Genomic DNA, 19,954 nt, shown 5'->3' with positions numbered 1-19,954 from the left:
GCCACACACACACACACTCTGAGCCACACACACACACACTCTGAGCCACACACACACACACACACTCTGAGCCACACACACACACACTCTGAGCCACACACACACACTCTGAGCCACACACACACACTCTGAGCCACACACACACACTCTGAGCCACACACACACACACACACACACACTCTGAGCCACACACACACACACACTCTGAGCCACACACACACACACACACACTCTGAGCCACACACACACACACACACACTCTGAGCCACACACACACACTCTGAGCCACACACACACACTCTGAGCCACACACACACACTCTGAGCCACACACACACAATCTGAGCCACACACACACACACACACACACACACACACACACACACACACTCTGAGCCACACACACACACACACACACACACATAGGGGAGCAAGCACAGCGAGGGGGCAGGAGAATAAGCACAGCCAGGGGGCACGGGAACCAGGGGGCACGGGAGCAAGCACAGCCAGGGGGTAGGGGAGCAAGCACAGCCAGGGGGCAGATCCATTAGACGAAGAAGACATCGCTGAGAATTGAAAGGGAATTACATAACCTGGAGATTGCTGTGCCGTGCTGCCACTCTCTCCCAGCCTGAAGGTATTTTTATGCAACAAATCCTGTTTAGGTCTGACTTAACAGCGCTGCTGGTAACCTTAAGTGGTGCCCAGGTGGCAATACTTCTGTTATGTAGAACAAGCATGGATAGTCAGCGACACTTTTGTTAATTTGGGCTGAATGAGCGGGTGCACTGATTCCAACAGAGTGTGGGTGTGCATTTTACGGACTTGGGTGGTGAGATGCTGGCCTCAATGGTGATAATACGGATGTAAATTTCAAGTGTTGGTATTGTTGTGTAGGCCTATGTCGCACGGAGTGGCACCGACGCTGTAGTGGACGGTGGACTGCAAATCAGTTACAGGATGTTCGCATGCACGCAATGTTATGTTAGTCGAATTAGGGTGTGCACCGATTCTCGTTGTACATAGTGGGTAGTTTGCACGCCGAATTTTCGGAAATAGATTCATTTTGTGTAATGTTGCAGGCGGCGAGTTGTGTGTGCACTGAGGCCATGAAGAACGCCTGAGCATTCTGGAGTGGATGCAGCGTTGTCGGTTCTGGTTGACTGAGACAGCGATCGCTGGGAGTGGGGCGGCACGTTTCCCTTCGCAGCGGTTTAGTTATGGTTTTCTTTACAAATGGTTAATTGGTGGCCAGCTGCCCTTTACGTTTTGTTGTCAGCGCCAGGGTTACAGGGGCTCTCAGAGATTAAATTAGGGAGCGGTGCTTTGGATTAAACTAGCAGGGCAATGCAGGGACGGGGCTGGCCGGAGTGAAGCCTCGGTACAGGCAGGTTGTGTCCCGGGGTCGGGAGAACCTGATGTTCAATTGAGGTGAGATGCTTGGTGCAGCCTCGGGACGGGCAGGTTGTGTCCCGGGTCGTTTGAACCTGATGTAGCAATAAAGGAGGGTTGTTGCTTTGTGTAGCCTCGGGACGGGCAGGTTGTGACCCGGGGTCGGGAGAACCAGACGTCTCAATAGAGGAGAGTGGGTGCTTTCGTTAGGTCTGTGTCCAGCAGACAGGGACTGGCTTTCCTTTAGTGCAGCAACCTAGTCTGTACACTGGTACACGTTATGTCATAAAATTGATCAGATTTCCTTGCAGCTGGTTGCGTTTATTTGAAAGGCTGCAATTTCCTTTAAGTAGTAATTGAGGAACTATCTTGCGCCCGGGAATGTATGGGGACGGTACCCTGTCATTGAGTGAATATTGATATGCTGAACACTGGGTTTATGCTAATTGGTGCTAGGCGGTTTGAGATGGGTGTTTATTTATTTGCGATTTTATATAGCGCCAACATTACCCGAAGGTGTCAAATCGCTTTAAATAAGAACCAGTTGCATTACATAAGGACTTTGGATTACATGAGTTACATAAAAGGTACAAGGTACAGAGGGAGTCGTTCATAAGGGTTCGTGAGTTTGTAGGGCAGACGGCGTGGCTGGAGGCTATAGCGGTGGTCGACGAATTTCAGCGGGAACGCTCCACATCGGCCGATTCTGGGCAAATTGCTTTTTCCTCCAATTCTTGGTGTGCCCTCTGTAACGCTCAAGAGCTTGAGCGAGGCACTCTGATACCACATGTCTAATGGGTTGGGGGTAATGTGACGGTGTAGCTAGTGAGGAAATTAGTCTGGTCACATTGTGGAGATCATAGTGAACCCCGGGTTGGTTTCAAGTTTTAGTAGTATTGTGATGGTAACTAAGGAGGATATTAGTCTGGTCACAGGGGGGAGATCGTAGTGAATCCCGTCTTGGGTTTCAAGTTTCGACAGGGTCGTGCAACATCCTGCAATCCTGGGCGATTTCCTTAATTCTTGCATTGTGTGCGTTTGTCAGTAACACACTGGGTGCTCATGTGAAGTGCTCTGATGCCCACATTAATAATCTGGTTAGTTTACCAGATTTCGATCACATGGCTTAGTGAGGACATCGGACTTGGCACACCAAGGAATAGGGGTGAACACCCCCCCCCCCCCCCCCCTTTGTGGGGTTAGATTTAGTCAGGGACACTCAGCAGGTTGGGATTGGGCCTAAGCACTTGATAGTCACAAGGGTGGTCGGTCGGTAAAGCACGGGGCGGCCGCAAGTGCTCCGATACTCTCCTTACCATTCAGTGGTTAGTTAATAATTCTGCCAAAGTGGTTGGTGCCAAATTTAGCTGAAGACTTGTAGGGTGCTACGTGGCCCCGGTGCACGCTGCGAGGGGGATTGTTGGGGCAATTTGTATCTGATGCTTGGGTGAGGGTGCGTCTCAGCTTCGGGATGGCATCTATAACACAAGGCATAAGTTTGCAGCAGGGGATGAGGATGCCTATGTAGTAAGGGCACCAGGATCTTCGTGCGGAGGAGAACAGAGTAGATGGCGTAGGCAGACCGGGGAAGAGTGAAGAGGAGATACTGTCCTGGATGTACACTTTAGGGGGCTTACAAATACACTGCCCATGTTCATCCCTGGTTCCCCTCCCCCTCGGCTGCAAGACTCCCTCCTGTGGAGAGCGGTCAGGGGCTAGGGGTGGGGATACAGAATTTACGCAAGCATGCTTGCTGTGGGAGTAATGTGTTCCTTGCTTTCACGGGTAAGAGGCGCCTTTTATCATAGGGTACGCATCGCGGAACCAGCCATCTGAGCTTCCGATCAAGCAGGATCAGAGGAAGCTGAAGGGACGTTCCCTGCCTGCGGTACAGTTCCTCTTTCCTCATACGACTGCTACTTTCACCCTCCTGATCAAGCATACCCCTGCAGGTGACCCTCCCGGCCATCCTTTGCTCCCCATGGTCGCCAAGTCCGCCGCCCCCTGCTGTCTCTCTTGCCGCGGGCGGTGGTGTTGAGGTCCCGGGAGTAGCCGCTGTCTCGGCATGCCGTTGCAGCTCTCACCAAAACAGCTGCGGATCCCGGGAGCGGCATGAACACTGAGGAAGGACAAACGCGTCATAGGCGCTCCCAGGGAGCCTGTTGCCTCAGAGCTAATAAGAGAGCTCGAGCGAGGCACTCTGATACCACATGGCTAACCGGTTGGGGGTAATGTTGTGACGGTGTAGCTAGTGAGGAAATTAGACTGGTCACATTGTGCAGATCGTAGTGAACCCCGGGTTGGGTTTCAAGTTTCAGTAGTATTGTGACGGTAACTAGGGAGGAAATTAGTCTGGTCACAGGGGGGACATCGTAGTGAATCCTGGGTTGGGTTTCAAGTTTCGACAGGGTCCCGCAACATCCTGCAATCCTGGGCGACTGCCTTAATTCTTGCATTCTGTGATAAGAGCAGCAACAAAAAAAAACCAAAAAAATGGCTGCCACAAAGCTCCGAAATTTTCGGAATCGGGCGCGTGTTTTTTGCTGAATGATGGATGACGTCACAGATAGAAAGAGCGCAAAAAACACGCCCCCGAATCCGAAAAAGACGGGCTTGAACCGAGTGACGCCCCTCTCCTCCAATGGATTGTCAGCATTTATTAGGCCAGCCAATGGAGAAGATTGGCGGATTCCAAGCCCCCTCTAAGAAACATAAAATCTTCGACTCTGCCCACTGCTACGCAGTGCGACGGTCCTCGACCTAAAAAGGGTTATGATTTACAAAGTTTACTAACCTAGCTGCCCCTTCGGCTACTTTTCTTGATGATTTGGGCACCCACCAATGTCATTCCTCCTTGGAGCAAAACACTCTTACGCTAACCAGCATCCTCTGAGAAGGGACACCCAGCCACACCTAAACCAATAGCACTTTTCTTTAAATGGAATTTACCCTGGAGGCCCCTCCAGTCCTTTGAAAATATGCGATATGATAGACCTGCATGAATCTTGCTTTGGTGCTTTCTAAGCATGAAATTAAGTGTTTTTCATTTCCTTAGGACTGAGAATAAACCTGATGCCCAGTCCATGGGACCACTTTTTGCCACATATGGTACTGCATACTGCAACATAGCTAGGTAAACACACATTTGCAATGCAATAGGTCTTGCATTTCTTAAAGTTAGAGCCATTGGCTTTAAAATGACTTTTTTATTTACTTTTACCTTTTTATACCAATGGCAATAAAGCTATGCAAATATAATTGCTACACTGCAACTGCAAATATAAAAATAAGTGAAAAATATTTTCAACATCAACAGTCCTAACTTTAACAAATACATAACCTACTGTTTTGCAAATGTTTGTTCTCCTCTGTTTGGACTAGATCTGAGTGTTTTCTCCAATGGCTAGTGGACTCTTCATATGATCCATGTATCTTTTCATGTTAGAACTGGGGGTCTTTAGTTGGCTGAGGTAGGTAGCTTAGTCCAAATAGGGACCCTTGCTTCTAGTCAGGGAAAGGAGGGACAATCTTAGATAAGCCCTGCTCACCCTCCGGTAGCTTGGCACGAGAAGCCAGGCTGATCTCCAAGGCAATGTGTAAAGTATTTGCAACCACACTCCCAGTAACACAGTGATAACACCACAAATGGGCATCACACTGATTTTAAAAAATAGCGGTATCTTTATCAAAAGAAATACGAGGAGACCAAACGATTGAAATCCAACATATGCTTATTCGTAATATTTCACTTTGCCGGTTATTAGGCCAACAATCACTAGTAGGTTCTTGCGGTATTAATGAGCAGTTCACGATGATCTGATGCAGTCCTAATGCAATGCTATACAGTTCGTAATGTAGTTCGTAGTGTAGAAATAAGACAGTCCTTAATGCAAGTACAATTGCAGTCCTTAATGCAAGTACAATTGCAGTCCTTAATGCAAGTACTATTGCAGTTCGTAACGCAGGAATAATGCGGTTCGTAATGCAAGAATAATGCGGTTCGTAATGCAAGAATAATGCGGTTCGTAATGCAAGAATAATGCGGTTCGTAATGCAAGAATAATGCGGTTCTTCATGCAAGAACATTGCGGTGCTTTAATGCATGAACAATGCAGTTCTTAATGCAAAAACAATGCAGTTCTTTATGCAAGAACAATGCAGTTCTTAATGCAAGAACAATGCAGTTCTTAGTGCAAGAACAATGCAGTTCTTAGTGCAAGAACAATGCAGTTCGTAGTGCAAGAACAATGCAGTTCGTAGTGCAAGAACAATGCAGTTCGTAGTGCAAGAACAATGCAGTTCGTAGTGCAAGAACAATGCAGTTCGTAGTGCAAGAACAATGCAGTTCGTAGTGCAAGAACAATGCAGTTCGTAGTGCAAGAACAATGCAGTTCTTAGTGCAAGAACAATGCAGTTCTTAGTGCAAGAACAATGCAGTTCTTAGTGCAAGAACAATGCAGTTCGTAGTGCAAGAACAATGCAGTTCGTAGTGCAAGAACAATGCAGTTCGTAGTGCAAGAACAATGCAGTTCGTAGTGCAAGAACAATGCAGTTCGTAGTGCAAGAACAATGCAGTTCGTAGTGCAAGAACAATGCAGTTCGTAGTGCAAGAACAATGCAGTTCGTAGTGCAAGCACAATGCAGTTCGTAATTCAAAGAATAATGCTATAAGCCAATCTGCGCAGTCTGTTCGGGCACCACTAGGCCCCAACAACAGAGACAACGGTTGTAAACTTAAAGGGGCGACCCTGGTACTGGTGGGCAGGTATGGGCCGCTCGCAGACTCTGCGCGTCTAACGCGGTGCAGCAGGAGACAGATTGGAGCACTTCTGTGCTCCTCCTGCACGCCTCCAAAGGCCACACTCTTGCGGCTCCCGACCAGAGTCCAAGCCTTACCTGGGGGGTGCGCTTCCTTCCCCTCTCTCCCCGGTCGTCCTGCTGGGCGGTCCCGATGACATTGCAGCTCCTTTACTAGGCGACGCTGTAGCCGGATGGGTTGCGGCGCTGCCTTCTCCTTCGTTGACTATCTTGGGCAGATTCCTCTTGGCGAACAATGATCACGATCCCTTTCACCTTGCAGCTTCCTTAGCTTCAAGAAATCCTTTAGCACGTTGCAGCTCGGGCCGGCGGTGGTGATCCTTACTCAGTGCCTCAGTTACAGGCCACAAACAACAATGCAGCTACGTTGACGATGGTTCATGCTACCGGGGCAATGCGGTCACGGGGCTCCTCGTAAACAAGACCACAGACCACAAAGCAGTCTCCGGGGTGCAAAAGCAAACGCACCAATCGTCGCTGAGGCACGGCTGGAAACATTGATGTTCCAGAGTTTCCACAACAGGGGACCAGCTCTCCTCAGGCCCCTGAAGACAAGTTACTTCAGGACACAGCAAAGTCCTTTCAAGCCGGGGGACACACCACACAGCAAAGTCCCTTGTCCTCTCCTTAGTCAAATTAGAAAAATGCAGGCCAGCCCCAGAACACAGAGCCAGGGAAGTCCTTCTCTTCAGTCTCTTCATCTGCTCTTCTTTGGCAGAGGCTCCTCTTGATCACAAAGTAGTTTCAACCCTTTTTTTAGTCTTGAGTTCAGGGGTTTCAACTCACATTTGATAGTGAGTGTCTGGAGGAGGTGGAGCCATCCTTTTGTGGTAGCAGCACAGCCCTCTTCACATCCAGGGGGCTACTCCGCCCACCACACCAAATGCAGGTCAGCCTGTTGCTGTCTCACCTACTCCTACCTGGTGTCAGGACACCTCCCCAGACCCTTTCACATCCAAACCCAGACATTCAAAACACAACCAGGCAGAGGCAACCAGGATGGTTAGGACAAGAAACCAGCCACTTCTAAAAGCGTGGTTTCTAAGCACGCAGTTCAAAAACCATCTTCACAAAACGCTGTGCTATTAAATTCTGAGTTCAGGCACACTAAACTCCATCTCTCCATCTTATGACGATGGGAAGATATGCTGGAAACATGTTACCCCATTTTGTCCTATGGGCAAGATGGCCTTGCAACAGTGAAACACGAAATTGGCAGTATTTCACTGTCGGGACATGGTACACACCTCAGTACATGCCCTACCTTTCACATACACTGCACCTTGCCCAGGGGGGTACCTTGGGCCTACTATAGAGGTGTCTGATGTGCATAAAAAAGGGCAGGGTAAGGCCTGCCAAGGTGGTGCACTTGTCAGGACAACAAGGCAGTTGACAAACTGTGCGTTAGGCACTGTAGTGGCAGGCCTGAGATCTATTTAGGGCTACTTATGTGGGTGGCACAATTAGCGCTGCAGACCTACTAGTAGCATTTGCATTACCTCCCTGGCACATAGTGTACTTTACTAGGGACTTTACTAGCAAGTCAAACATACCAGTGCACAACCAATTGCCATACAATTTACACAGAGCATGTGCACTTTAGCACTGATCAGCAGTAGTAAAGTGCCCAGAGTCCTAAAACCAACAAAAACAGGTCAGAAACAATACAAGAGGAAGGCACAAAGTTCAGGGACGACCTTGCAAAAATGGCCAGGTCCAACATGGCACATTTAAGCTCATGGCCCTTTTTGGGAGGTATTTTTTCCTACATCATCTAAGAAAGTGATTTCCAAACTTTTTAGATTCATAACCCACTTTTTAGAGCAACAAACGGTCGGCACCCACCTACCTTTTAATGGACAGCAGCCAAGGCAATTTTTGAATCTAACTTAAGCATTTTGTGGTGGCAAATTGTCATTTACAGACAACAGGTTTTTCATTGAAATGGCACTAAATTTGTACAGAGGTACAATTTTGCTGATAAAACTATATATATATATATATATATCTATATATCTATATATCTATATATCTATATATAGATATATATATATATAGATATATATATATATATATATAGATATATATATATCTATATATATATATCTATATATATATATATCACAAACTATATCGTGTCAATCTGGTTTCTGTGAATATTTTATTTGTGCATCGCAAAGTGTCATGATTTGTTTTGATCCTATCAACTTCTTTATCGAACACACTTCAGAATTAAAAATAAAGTTCTTTATTTTTGATTTCCTAACTGTTGGATGCATACAGTTCATTCATAAGTATTTACAGTGTGTTGTGTATTGCAAAAATCACCATCCTACATACTTTGTCACATAATTCACTTTAAAAACTCTTCTCACTTTGCAGTCAGAGAAAGAAAAGTAAACAGCAATCCTCATGTTAAAAGAATAAATCAGCCAGACATGTAACCTCTGCCTTTGAATCACCAAATGTGACAAATTAAACACAGAATTGAAGGCATCTTTATTGTGCTTGCTTTATTTATTGCTTTGACTTTCCCTTACACCAAAAATCAGCTCACGACTTTGGGGAATACTGATCTAAGATATTGTCACAGCGCTGTGGTCTCAGCCTTGAAGTAAGCTCTCACCTCCAGTTTTCCATTTCCCCCACGTGGTGGGGGGTTTTGTCCTTGAGAGCGGAGTCTCAGTAAAACTGGGCGTGCGGCCCTGCTGGTCTTGTGAAGGTGATAAATTGAGTGCCTTCCTTAAACTTTTGAATGACTTTGAAAACTTGTGCTTTATAGAAGCCCTGGTTCCAGTGGATGCACTCCCCTGCTGCAATGTTTATTATGCGGGCAGGACTACCTAGAAAGTGGAACCATGAGATGGGCATCTTTAAGCACTGAAGGAGATATCCTTGCTGCTGCTGCCCGCCTAGTTTCAATTTCTGCACATATATTCTTAACACTGTGCCACCGTAGACTCCCTTTAATTCGCTAGTCGTCAGGCAAAGTTAAAATATAATACCTATTGATCTGCTGTCCAGGCGGGTTGACGTTTTTATATGATTGTTTTCCTATTCTGAAAGATTGAGGCACAAATTGGGAGGGTTTCTGGTTTCTTAAGTCTTTCATCTCGTGCTGTGACATCTGCCCTGCCCGAGTGCACATGTAGGAAAAATGTCTTGGAATTTGGTGGGAATGGTTGGAAATGAACCAGTATAGAGTGAGTTCAGGTAAATAGAAACATCTGCTTTGTTCCCTGGGAATATCTTGTTGCAGTTGTTTCTGACTCTGACGCATCGGCATTCAGGTAATGAGGCAGATTCTAAAAGTTACTATAATGATCGGGAAGAAAAGTGAACCTATCGGAATGATCATAAAGGTATTTTTTATTTTAATCATATCAATGATAAACGTTTTGTCTGGTGCCTATTTGATATGTTACTTTTGAACAATAAGGGCTTCGTTCAGTCGTGAAAGTATTACATTTCTTTCTTGCTGCATCACAATTTAGCTATCACAACTAGATTAACACATAATTCTGTGGGGTTCATTGGTTGGTTACTTGCAAATAAGAATCTGGTAGCGGTACCAATGTCAATCCTTATTTTGGACTCTGGGCAGAGTTTGGATGCAGCAAGGTGATCGTAAAGTGTTAGTGGAACACGGTATTTGGTTTGCATGGAAAAAAAATTCTAACGTTTGTCATTATTGTAGGATGTGGTTGGAATTAAACATTTCATAAATTATTCCTAGCATTCTCATCACAAAGAGGAAGCTATCAAAACGCACCATTTACATGCAAAACACCCGGCCGCACTGGATGACACAGAAACAAAGAAGCTGATGGAAGAGTGTAAAAGACTTCAAGCTGAAGTGGTGAAACTCTCTGATAAAAATAAACTACTTCTTGTAAGTACCTACGTTGATGAATTTGCCTTGCTTTAGTTTGGACTGTGTACATGTGGTTGAGACTCAAAATTTCACATCTGCTTTGCTGTCAGTCAAAATCTGCTATTTTATGGTAAATAGGATAAAATACCGTCTCTCAGTGATGGACTTTTGTTCCACAAATGTCTGTCTTTCGTGCATGTACTTTTGACCAACCCTGCCTCTTTTGCGAGTGTGAGACTAGAATTGTGCGCCAGACCATGCATGTGCACACCTCTCGTGCTCTAGTTCTGAATTTAACGCATTCCTTATGTGCTTAAGCTCGCAGTTAAATGTTCTGACTTTACCATATGTATAGGGCTCCAGTGCAATCCCAGCCCCATTTGTATTACAATTCCGATGTGTTTTCGTTTTGGAAAGTTATTTTAAATATGTAAAAAATCTAAACTTTGCAGGTATTGCATCTTATGAAATTAATCACTGGGTTAGAGCGTGTAATGGTTTGCAGTGGTTTGTTCTCTAGGAAATTGCTTAATTTGTAAAAGAAATGGTGCTGAGGCCCAAATTGCTACTACTGTTGGGCGTGCTGAATCCAAAAGACTCCTATTCTTGATTCCACCTCATGACTCTTTCATCCAACAACCAACATTCCCTGCTGCTTTATCTCATTCTTGGAGGTTCTTTTTCAACCTTGCCTTTTTTTTTCTTTCTCCCTTTTATGTTTTTCTCACTTGCTCTGGATCAAATTCTGTTGATTAAAAATAAGCGCCAGTGCCCAAAAATGAGTATTGATGGGCCTCTCCTGCAACCACCAGTTCAAAGTAGGCACTAGTCTGGCGCCGAAGCCCTGGCCTTGACTTCATAACTGGATTCTGAGCGTGATGGGAATCTAGAATTATTGTATTTTGCGTATTAACTTAGAAGTGAAATATGGTGAAAGGTCTGCAGTGGCCTTCCCAATGTGACTAAAGAGGACCTCGCTTTACTGCCTCGCAGTCCATGAAAGGCATTTTTGCATGGATGCTATTGAACCTTTCCGGAGACCTGCAACTTTGTTTCTGCAGGCATAGGTTTGCTGCTTATGTGAATGTTGAACCACAGCTGATTCCTTTGTTGTCCTAGTACTTTGGTATGTCCATCCCACATCTCGAGTACTAGCATCAATATGAGGTTCCAAATAGACTCGTAACCAGTATCTTTCAGTATTAGCATGGTATGTCTACAGTTGTGTTTAAATACCACCTTTCTAGTACCAAAGATTTTTTCAAAATAGATATTTCGTTGGGATGGAGACTTGTGAAATGAAAAGTTCAGAACTTTGCTTTCCCATGTCTAAGAAATGGCCATCTTTTCCTTTATCCTGTAAACATGAGTAAAATGAAGTACCTCGCATAACGTCTTACAAAAAAGGTGTGATATTTAGCACGTATGTGGTTTCTGCTGCAAAGTTTTCTCCTCCACAGGTGAGTCCGCAGTGAGACCCGTCGTATATCAAACTAGATAGACATTACACACCAATAAACATATAGCTGATACTGAGAAAAGGACCCAATACAGGCCATCATTCTTGCGTTCGAGAATATGCCATTCTCTGGCCATATTCATTACATCTGAGGAACACGACAAATGCTTAGTTTTCTTATAAAGCTGTAGCTGGTGTACCCAACCTCCCAGTAGAGACCGTAGTACCCCTGCCTCGGCTTGAAAGAACTCTGGTGCTGAAAGGTCGTATCATGATTGAAACACACCTTGTGTGTTGGATGTATCTATGTTGTGCACTGATCCAACCCTTGTTACACACGAGTCCATCCCTGGGGATTTCTCTGTTAAATAAGGAATCTAGTGCCAGAAAGGAAATACTACTTAATTTTGTTATCTTGTTCCTCATCGTCTTTTTGTATGTTGGGTGTAATCCAAACAGTGCCCTAATGGAAATTGAATTTCAGGTCTGTAGATTAAATAGAAGTTGGCTATTTTGTGCCATTGCTTTGCTTTCGGCTAATTGATAACTGCAATTGCAGGGGTTTTGAAAGACTGCGACGCTGAAGGTGTACTAAAACTACGGCTTCTACTTTCTCAGTAAAAACTGTGTGTGTTAGACAACATAAACATCAAAACTGTGCAAGACTGATTCTACGCACACCATCAGGATATGTTGGTCCTACTAGCTCACAGTGCACCATCTGTACCCCGAACTTGACACAGTAAAAAATGGAATTTGCAACCTCAGAATGTGGCAACCCTAGCTCCCCAAAGAAATCGTGGTAACCGACCTAGAACCTTTTACTCTCATTACTCATGCATACCCAAAGAGATACACAAGAAATGTACAACATGAGGTTTCAATATTTAATGCAGCATTCTGTTTCTTGAGTAAAATATGTGCACTGCAATAATCAATAGAAAGAAACAGAATAACTTAATTAGCATAATGATAATGGTGAAGATACAGTTCAAACATCGTGCACTTTACCGCAAATACATTCAAGCACATAAATACTGTTATATTTTGCTCCTACCTAGCCTAGTTTGCCTAGGGTGGGTGATTCTGCCAAATCCCTGTAGGGTGAGTTTAACACCACATTACCTGTAGGTAAGTGTCATCAGTGTGCCTATCAAGGAGGAGCAGGGCATCATCCTTTGCAAGAGGTAAACCGGAATTAGCTGGGCTGGAATCCCGGCATGTGGTGACCTCTAGTGCCAGCAAAGTGCTCCTCTAACTAAACAAGTGAGTGATGTTTATATAACAAACATCACCCATATTGCCATGCCGCAGTCCTAGTCGGGCTGCTATTATTGATTCTATTGTGATAGCTCAGTCGCTGAACGGAAAAAAAAACAATATTTTGGGCACACATTTTCAAAGGTATTTGACAATATGCCTATAAAGTAGAAATGTAAGCAAAGCTATTTCAGGGAATATTATCCTGCACAGGCACGCAAGCAAATGTGTGTCCTCATGTTTAAGAAAAGAAGGCAACTTAAAAATATGAGCATTGAAAAGGGTGCTGTTTCTATTCAGGCCTATAATGAGACCACATGACACCCACTCATTGGACGCCAGAATAAATGCTTCCTAAAAACGAGCATTGAAAATGCAATAGGTCTCGCCTTTGATTAAGTTAAAGACATTTGCTTTGCTAATGGTATTGTATAGCAAAGCAAATGGCTTTAACTTAATGAAAGGCGAGACCCATTGCATTTTTAATAATTGTTCTACTGAGTGACGCTTCATTCCTCTCTACTTCAGATGCAGGGCTAAGAAAATAAGATAGGTAGAGCCGGGGGAAGTGAGTATGGCCTCCTAAAAAAAAAAAAAAAAAAATTGAGCACCTGGACTTAAAATTTTACAAATTAAGCACTGAAACTTTCCACTAACTGTAGACGGTCCTCATTTGTGTTGCTAAGATACTAAAATGCGTCCTCGTTTTCCACCTTCTCATCTGGACTGCATTTAACATGAGGGGTTCAGTGCAGTAGGGCCAATCAAAAAAAAGTGATACTTCTGCAAAAACCTTGGGGCCAATCACCAAAAGGGGCGTACATGACAACTTTTGATTTGTGTACGCAAATTCAAAATATAAAAAAATGCAGTCCCTTAAGTGCTTTTTGTTCTTTTTATTCAAATGTTTATTATTCTGTCTAAACAATAACCTTGGAGAGGAACATAGCAATGGAGACTACAGAACGATCTTCCGCAAGCCAAACAAAATATAAATATGGGTTAAAAAATGGAGGGATGGTGTAGTTATATCGAGCCCTGAAATTGTAACAGTTTGTAACCATATGCAATATTTTTTGCAACAGTGAACATTTTCGATGTATTGGACAGTGTCTATATGTGTCACTGATTATGGCAGAACCATTTCCAGTAACTGTGATATTCTGTGTTTGCATGTAAAGATTTGCTTTTAATTTACAGATTTTAAAGCTTGTTAACAGGTATTAATTTTTACATGTATCACAGTGACCGAGATTTCTATTGATTAACAACATCAGTTGTTGCTTCTCATCCTTACAAATCTGCATTGACTATTTACTGGCTTTACACTTAAATCATAAATATGCGAACAGCATCGAAGCTACTTGAGTTCAGGTTAGAGAGGACACCCAGCCGCTCATATCTTACTATGCTAAATTCAAACAGGAGGTTCGTAATTTCACCAGTGGATCGATGTTGGTGATAAGGAGATCAGGGTCTCATTACACTAATTCCCAAATACGAACTGCACTATTCGGGTTCAGCACTTATTTAGTATTATTATGGCTAGTACTCCTGGCAAATATACAAGTGAAATAGGAAATGGGGGGAAAAGAATGTTTGAGCACTACAATATTAGCAGTTTCTTTCGAAAAGTTGCACATACACAAAAAATGTTTTCAAAATACATTTTAATCAAACTGCTGATTAAAATAAATGTGAAAATCGTACTACTTATACGAAAACCTATTTTTCTAGCATATCGCTTTGAAATGGTAAGATCTGATACTTGGATAAAAGGAAAAGACCTCACTATTTCTCACTTTGTATCATTTTCTTTATCCAACAATCAATCTGGCTTCTGCGAAGCGATGTGCGTGAACTGAAAATCCAGCAATTTAGCAGTAAGCGCACTTTATTAAATACTTTGTAACTATTAAAGGCGACCAACCGCCTTACAGGGATACAATCTACCATGCGAAGTCATCCAGGTTTGCTTAACAAAAATGGGAGTGCTGTGGACCTCATAGTGAAACTTTAGCATTAAAAATGTTATTCCACTCTTGATGCGATAAAGAAGAATGTTTGGGGGAACGCTGAGTTACGTAAAATATTCAAAAATGAACAACATGCAGAACAAACCAACCCCTCTGGTGCACTTGGTTTATGAACATACGAGATACTAATCAGACCATAACAAAGACCCAATGCACATCCTCTTATCTTCGTTAGCTTTTTCTTTCAGAATTCCAATTTATCCTGCCACATCAACGTTAAGTAACCATAACGTTTTGAAAAATTTAGCTATGCACTAGGAGCAATAGAATTATAATGCAAAACAAAATACCGCAAAATAAAAGCTCTCACTTAATACATAAGCAGTCCACCTTCCGTTTTTAGCGGAGAAAATCTGTAAAATCAGCCCAACTTCCGTTGTTCGTTATTGATCTTTTAAGGTCGACAGTAGTTCGCAATAGCGCTAATTCCGGGTGGAATGACAGGTAATCCCATGGCTGAGCACATTATGGAAGCAGGAGCGGTGACTTCTATGACTTCAGATTGGACAACTGTCGGCCTCTCAGCCAATCCTCAACCATTGTGCAGAATTCAAAGTGATCATTTGCTGTGGATCACTGCATGTGCCTCTGTAGTATTTGTAAACATGATCCGTGCTGTCCACATGTTAGTTGCTAGACGTTTAGAGCTGGCTAGAGTGAGGTAGCGAATCTGTGTCAGTGAAGAACTCTGCAGTGAAATTTGAACAGTGACTGCTGGCGTCCACGGTTGGGAATCAGATAAGAGGTGGGTGGTAAGTGGCAGTAGCTTGGCGTTTAGAGAGGTGGGGTTGATGCCAGGTAGTAAGGTAAGAAACAGTCAGACCCGGTATGGGGGTGACAGGGGGACAGCAGAGCAGGGTCGGCTTCTTCGGCCTCTCCCTCCCCGCTATCTTCAAATGCACACACAAACAAGCACGATTCCGAAGGAGGACCTCGCTGTAGCCGGAGCATGGGGATCTCTTGTCTTTATGGGGCCATTTGTTTCTAATTAGAAACACATGGCCCCATAAAGATAAGGTGATTTGCAACAGCAGCAAAGCAGGCGACCCAGTCCGGCTTGGAGGCCAAAGGGCATCAACCAAAATCCCTAATTTCCAATGGCAGGCCACCATTTAGCATAAATGGTGACACCAGCCAATGTAAATGAGTGTCAGGGCTTAAAGCCCTTTTCTGAAACTCCTCGCTCACAATAAACCTCGCCGAGGCGAGCAGCGCTTTGCGCTGCAGCGCCACGCGAGACCTAACAAGGCAAAACATTTATAGTGTTATTTATAAAATCATTAAAGGATCATTCTGTTTGAAAATAAAAGTATTCAGCCATATTTTAAAATCCGATTAAAAGTGAATAAAACAGTTTAGTTTAAAGGCAGTTTGGAATGATAAAAACAAGGCCAAATTAAAAAGAGCTGTACAGCTCGAAACTGCCAGACTTTTTAATGTTCCAAGGAGTAGAAAAAACAATGCTGTTCCCAGCATCTACATGTGTTTCGGGTGGTACCGATAGTACCACCTGTATTGAGCAATAATGATCCAATTCAGCCTTCTTAGCAGTCACCGAATGAAGAACGGCCAGTAACAAAACTGCAGATGAGCCATGAGCTGAAGCATCCCAGGAAGTCTCATACTCTGCATTGTGAAGCAACAGCAATCGCAAAGGTTATTGAAACAAGCAGGTCTTTTAGAGGATTCACCAGTAGTTCTATGTCTCATAGATTGAACCAGCTGTGTTCCCAAGCATATGTACAGGGCACACTTGAAAGTATGCCATAGACAACAGAAGACTTGATGCAAGCAGTGTAGCCAGACAGGCAGAAAGGACAAGAACCAATCACTAAGTTCTTGGAGCAAGGGTGCGCCAAAGAACTGTTTCATTCTTTCACTACACAAGAGCACATGTGGCTGTGCCATCCCCATTTGGCCACGCAACGGAACATCCTTTGCGGAACAGAAAAAATTAAATCAGAGTCCTTAGAATTAGAAACATGAAGATTCAAGCTAGCCTGGCTGATGAGGGGTGTTACCCCGAAACTTGTCCCAGGATGCTTGTTTCCGGTCCAGGGAAGACCTGGCTTGGCAGTTCGGTCTGGACTGTTCCCATGAGGCACTGGGTCAAGACAAATTTGCATATGGCTGGGTCTGAACTTGGGTGGCGAAGTGAGCTAAAGAACGATGATGGATTCAATCTAGATCTCTGTCTGGGGGTGAGTGTCTGAAAAGTTTCAGTGCTCTGTCCATCATCTCCTTGTGTTTGCTTTGAATCTCAACCTTAACATCCTTTTTGTTAGAATAACCATGTCCCTCATGCATTATCCTCTGCACACAAGATGGCTCCTGTCACCTGTTCTCCTTTCTGTAAGCTGGATCCCAATCCAAAATGGTACTCAAAGTTTTACCTGCTTTCATGCGGCGATTGAACTTATCCTGTTTAGTAGCCCAGTCCTTAATGGCTGCAGTATACTTAAAATGGCCTTTGAGTTGGTTGCTGTTTACTGAAGGCGATTGCACTTGCTTTATCTTGAGTGCCCGATTAAGTATGGCTGTCGCACTACTGACGCTGGGCTGCTATCTGATTTCCGCAGGCGGTTGGTCACAGCTTCACTCTGCAGGCGTATGTTGCGCTACTTCGGCTTTTCAGCATCTGCACCCTTGTTCATTGCTCCACAACTTGGCGAACATTTTCGTTGATGCTGGGAGAGAACTGCCACTAACTGCTATGCACCAGAGAAACTTGCGCAGGTTCAGTCCCAACAGTAATTCTTAAATCCTACTACTCACCAAATATATGTCGTACTACAACATGCAATGGCCATGAAAAGTGAGTAAAAAATGGCCTATATTTCCCTGGTTACTTGTATTGCAGATCCGCGCTAGGCTGGCTGGTCCGCCATCTACAACTGCCTCTACCAGCATTCCATACACCATGACCTCAACAATCTTGGAATGCTAACAGCGTCATATACCAATGCCGGCCACGACATAGTGAGTGTTTCACAACCTGGATTCCCTCTGCAGTTGTTGCTTGGTCCCCATTGTAGCCTGTCTGTTTTCCTGGCTTTGCTTCACTAGAGCCTCAAGACTATGTATGTTCCTTGTTTAGCATGTATTTTGCACTTGTTGAAACACCATTACCCCAGTCCAGGTGCCTGCCACACTTGGTTCAAGATTATCTCTCAAACATTGTATTTCAATAAATTATAGGCATCTTATCTGGAGTTTACATTGATTGGTATTCTATTTACCAACAGTTGTCCTCCTCTTCTATTTCCCTGGGCCTTTTTTTCCTTTCAGACTGTATAAGCTGTCATTCTTCTTCTTTTTGGACTGTAAACGGATTCCCCATCGACTGTTGAACTTGGTTTACTGGTTGGCAACGCCTTTCAAACTCACTATTGATATTTGGGTTGCTCTCCTTGAGCAGCCTCGTACTGAGGGGAAGCTCTATCACTTTCTGAGGACCACGCCATCACAGGCTGTTGGCTCCACCATGTATCAGCTTGTTTCTAGGACCCGATAGACCAGGTGGGTGGGGTGTTTTGTCTGTATTGTTTTATTCAGTTCTGTGAAAATATTGGCAATGGCTGCACCCTATGTTTGAAATAAGTTCTGCTTACAACAAGTGTATGTTCATGTAGCTCCTACAACGTTTAGCATCTTAAAGCCACCTAAAATCCTGTACTAATCGAGGAGCTTCATCAACCTGTGGCCATTTTCGCTGGCTCCAAGCTGATCAACCACAATTGTGTGCTTTTTCTGACAATGTTTTATAAAAATCAACAAAGGTCCTGCGATTGAAACAAAATGTTACTCGTTATCCTACAAACTCATTGTGGGCATCTTGATTAAATTAATAAGCAACTTACTCACCTACCTCACTAAGACAAAAGGCTAATGAAAGAATAGTGATTATGGTGCTTTTGCTTGAATTGCTGTCAAAATGTGCTGATGGACACTGCCCTGGATTCTATGTTTCTGTTGAAGACATAGCTTGGCAGTAAGGTTTTGTAGCTGCTGGTATTTGTAAAGCAGTTTCTTGCACTTTTATACTTTCAAAAGGAAAAGTCAATGAATGTGGGTCATCCTAGTTACTCACTTACACTTGTTTTGAATTGCAATTGGTGTTTGTTTAAAATGTTTTGGAGGGAATTTTCTCATTGAAAAGCATTCTATTAAATCTTGCACATTGGTGGAGTTATTTTGTTTGTGTGGTTAATAATTATACCCAGAACTAGGGTTTAAAGGAAGTAACCTTTACTTCCCAAGAATGCTAGTACTACATGTCTGAGGGTGGCAAGATAAATCATTTGAAATACTCCGTTCAAAAACAATACTTTTGTAAGATCATTTTCTCTGATGGATGCGTCTGCCTGTGGATTCCTCACCTTTTTGAATTCTCCACTGCACCAGCATTCCGCTGAATCTTTTTTCCTAGCTCTCCCACGTCGACTACGACGTCACAATGGCACTGCTCCGCTCGTGACTCAGTCTGATGCCATCGGAGCCACAAATAAGCCTCATCAGCATGCAGACGTTGGTTCCCTTTTTTCCGCGCCGACACGTAACTGTTTACTGGGACTGTCCATTTACTTCTTAGGTTCTTTGTGTCTGCTATTTCCTTTGAAGTGGCAGTGCGATGGCGTTGAAGAAGTCAGGTTTAAACCTTGTAGAGAATGCGGGGGCCATATGTCGATCAAGACCCCCATGAAGACTGTTTGTGGTGCCTCTCCTCGAACCATGACGTCAATGGTTGCACCAGTTGTCGGAAGATGAACCTGAAAGCTGAAGGAGCGTGAGACAAAGTTGTTCATGGCGAAGGCTAGGAAGGAGAAAAGATGTCGAAAAAGGTCGGTGTCTTTGACTTCGCGTGCTTCTAAGTCGAAGAAGCACAATAAGATAAGGCATGGTTCTCAACGGTGTTCGTCGAAAGGTAGGGCTTCGAGATCGCCCTCTCCCGCTCTGAGGCATGGCTCTAGAGATGCCGTCTCTCCATCTCCTTCTCCAGCGACTCGGCTCGCCTCTGACTCGTTCACAGACGCCAAATTGTACTCCTGGGCCGAGTTCTTCACCGTCGCTGAGGGATTCTAATAAAGCTGTACCTACGGCCTCTGTCTTGGGTCCA

The 19,954-nt window shown here is 44.0% G+C and overlaps 1 protein-coding gene across 1 annotated transcript in view; it reads left to right on the top strand.

Annotated features, from left to right (window-relative positions):
• VAPA (VAMP associated protein A) overlaps positions 1 to 19,954 on the top strand; it is a 333,878-nt gene that overhangs the window by 276,158 nt on the left and 37,766 nt on the right. The window contains exon 5 of the mRNA XM_086964938.1: positions 9,946 to 10,101. Coding sequence (XP_086821064.1) covers positions 9,946 to 10,101 — 156 coding nt within the window. The remainder of the gene's footprint in view (positions 1 to 9,945; positions 10,102 to 19,954) is intronic.

The sequence above is a fragment of the Lissotriton vulgaris genome, chromosome 4_1 (genome assembly GCF_964263255.1).
Source record: "Lissotriton vulgaris chromosome 4_1, aLisVul1.2, whole genome shotgun sequence".
NCBI lineage: Eukaryota > Metazoa > Chordata > Amphibia > Caudata > Salamandridae > Lissotriton > Lissotriton vulgaris.
The sequence above is the reverse complement of the archived record's forward strand: the minus strand, read 5'-3'. Positions and strand labels throughout refer to the sequence as shown.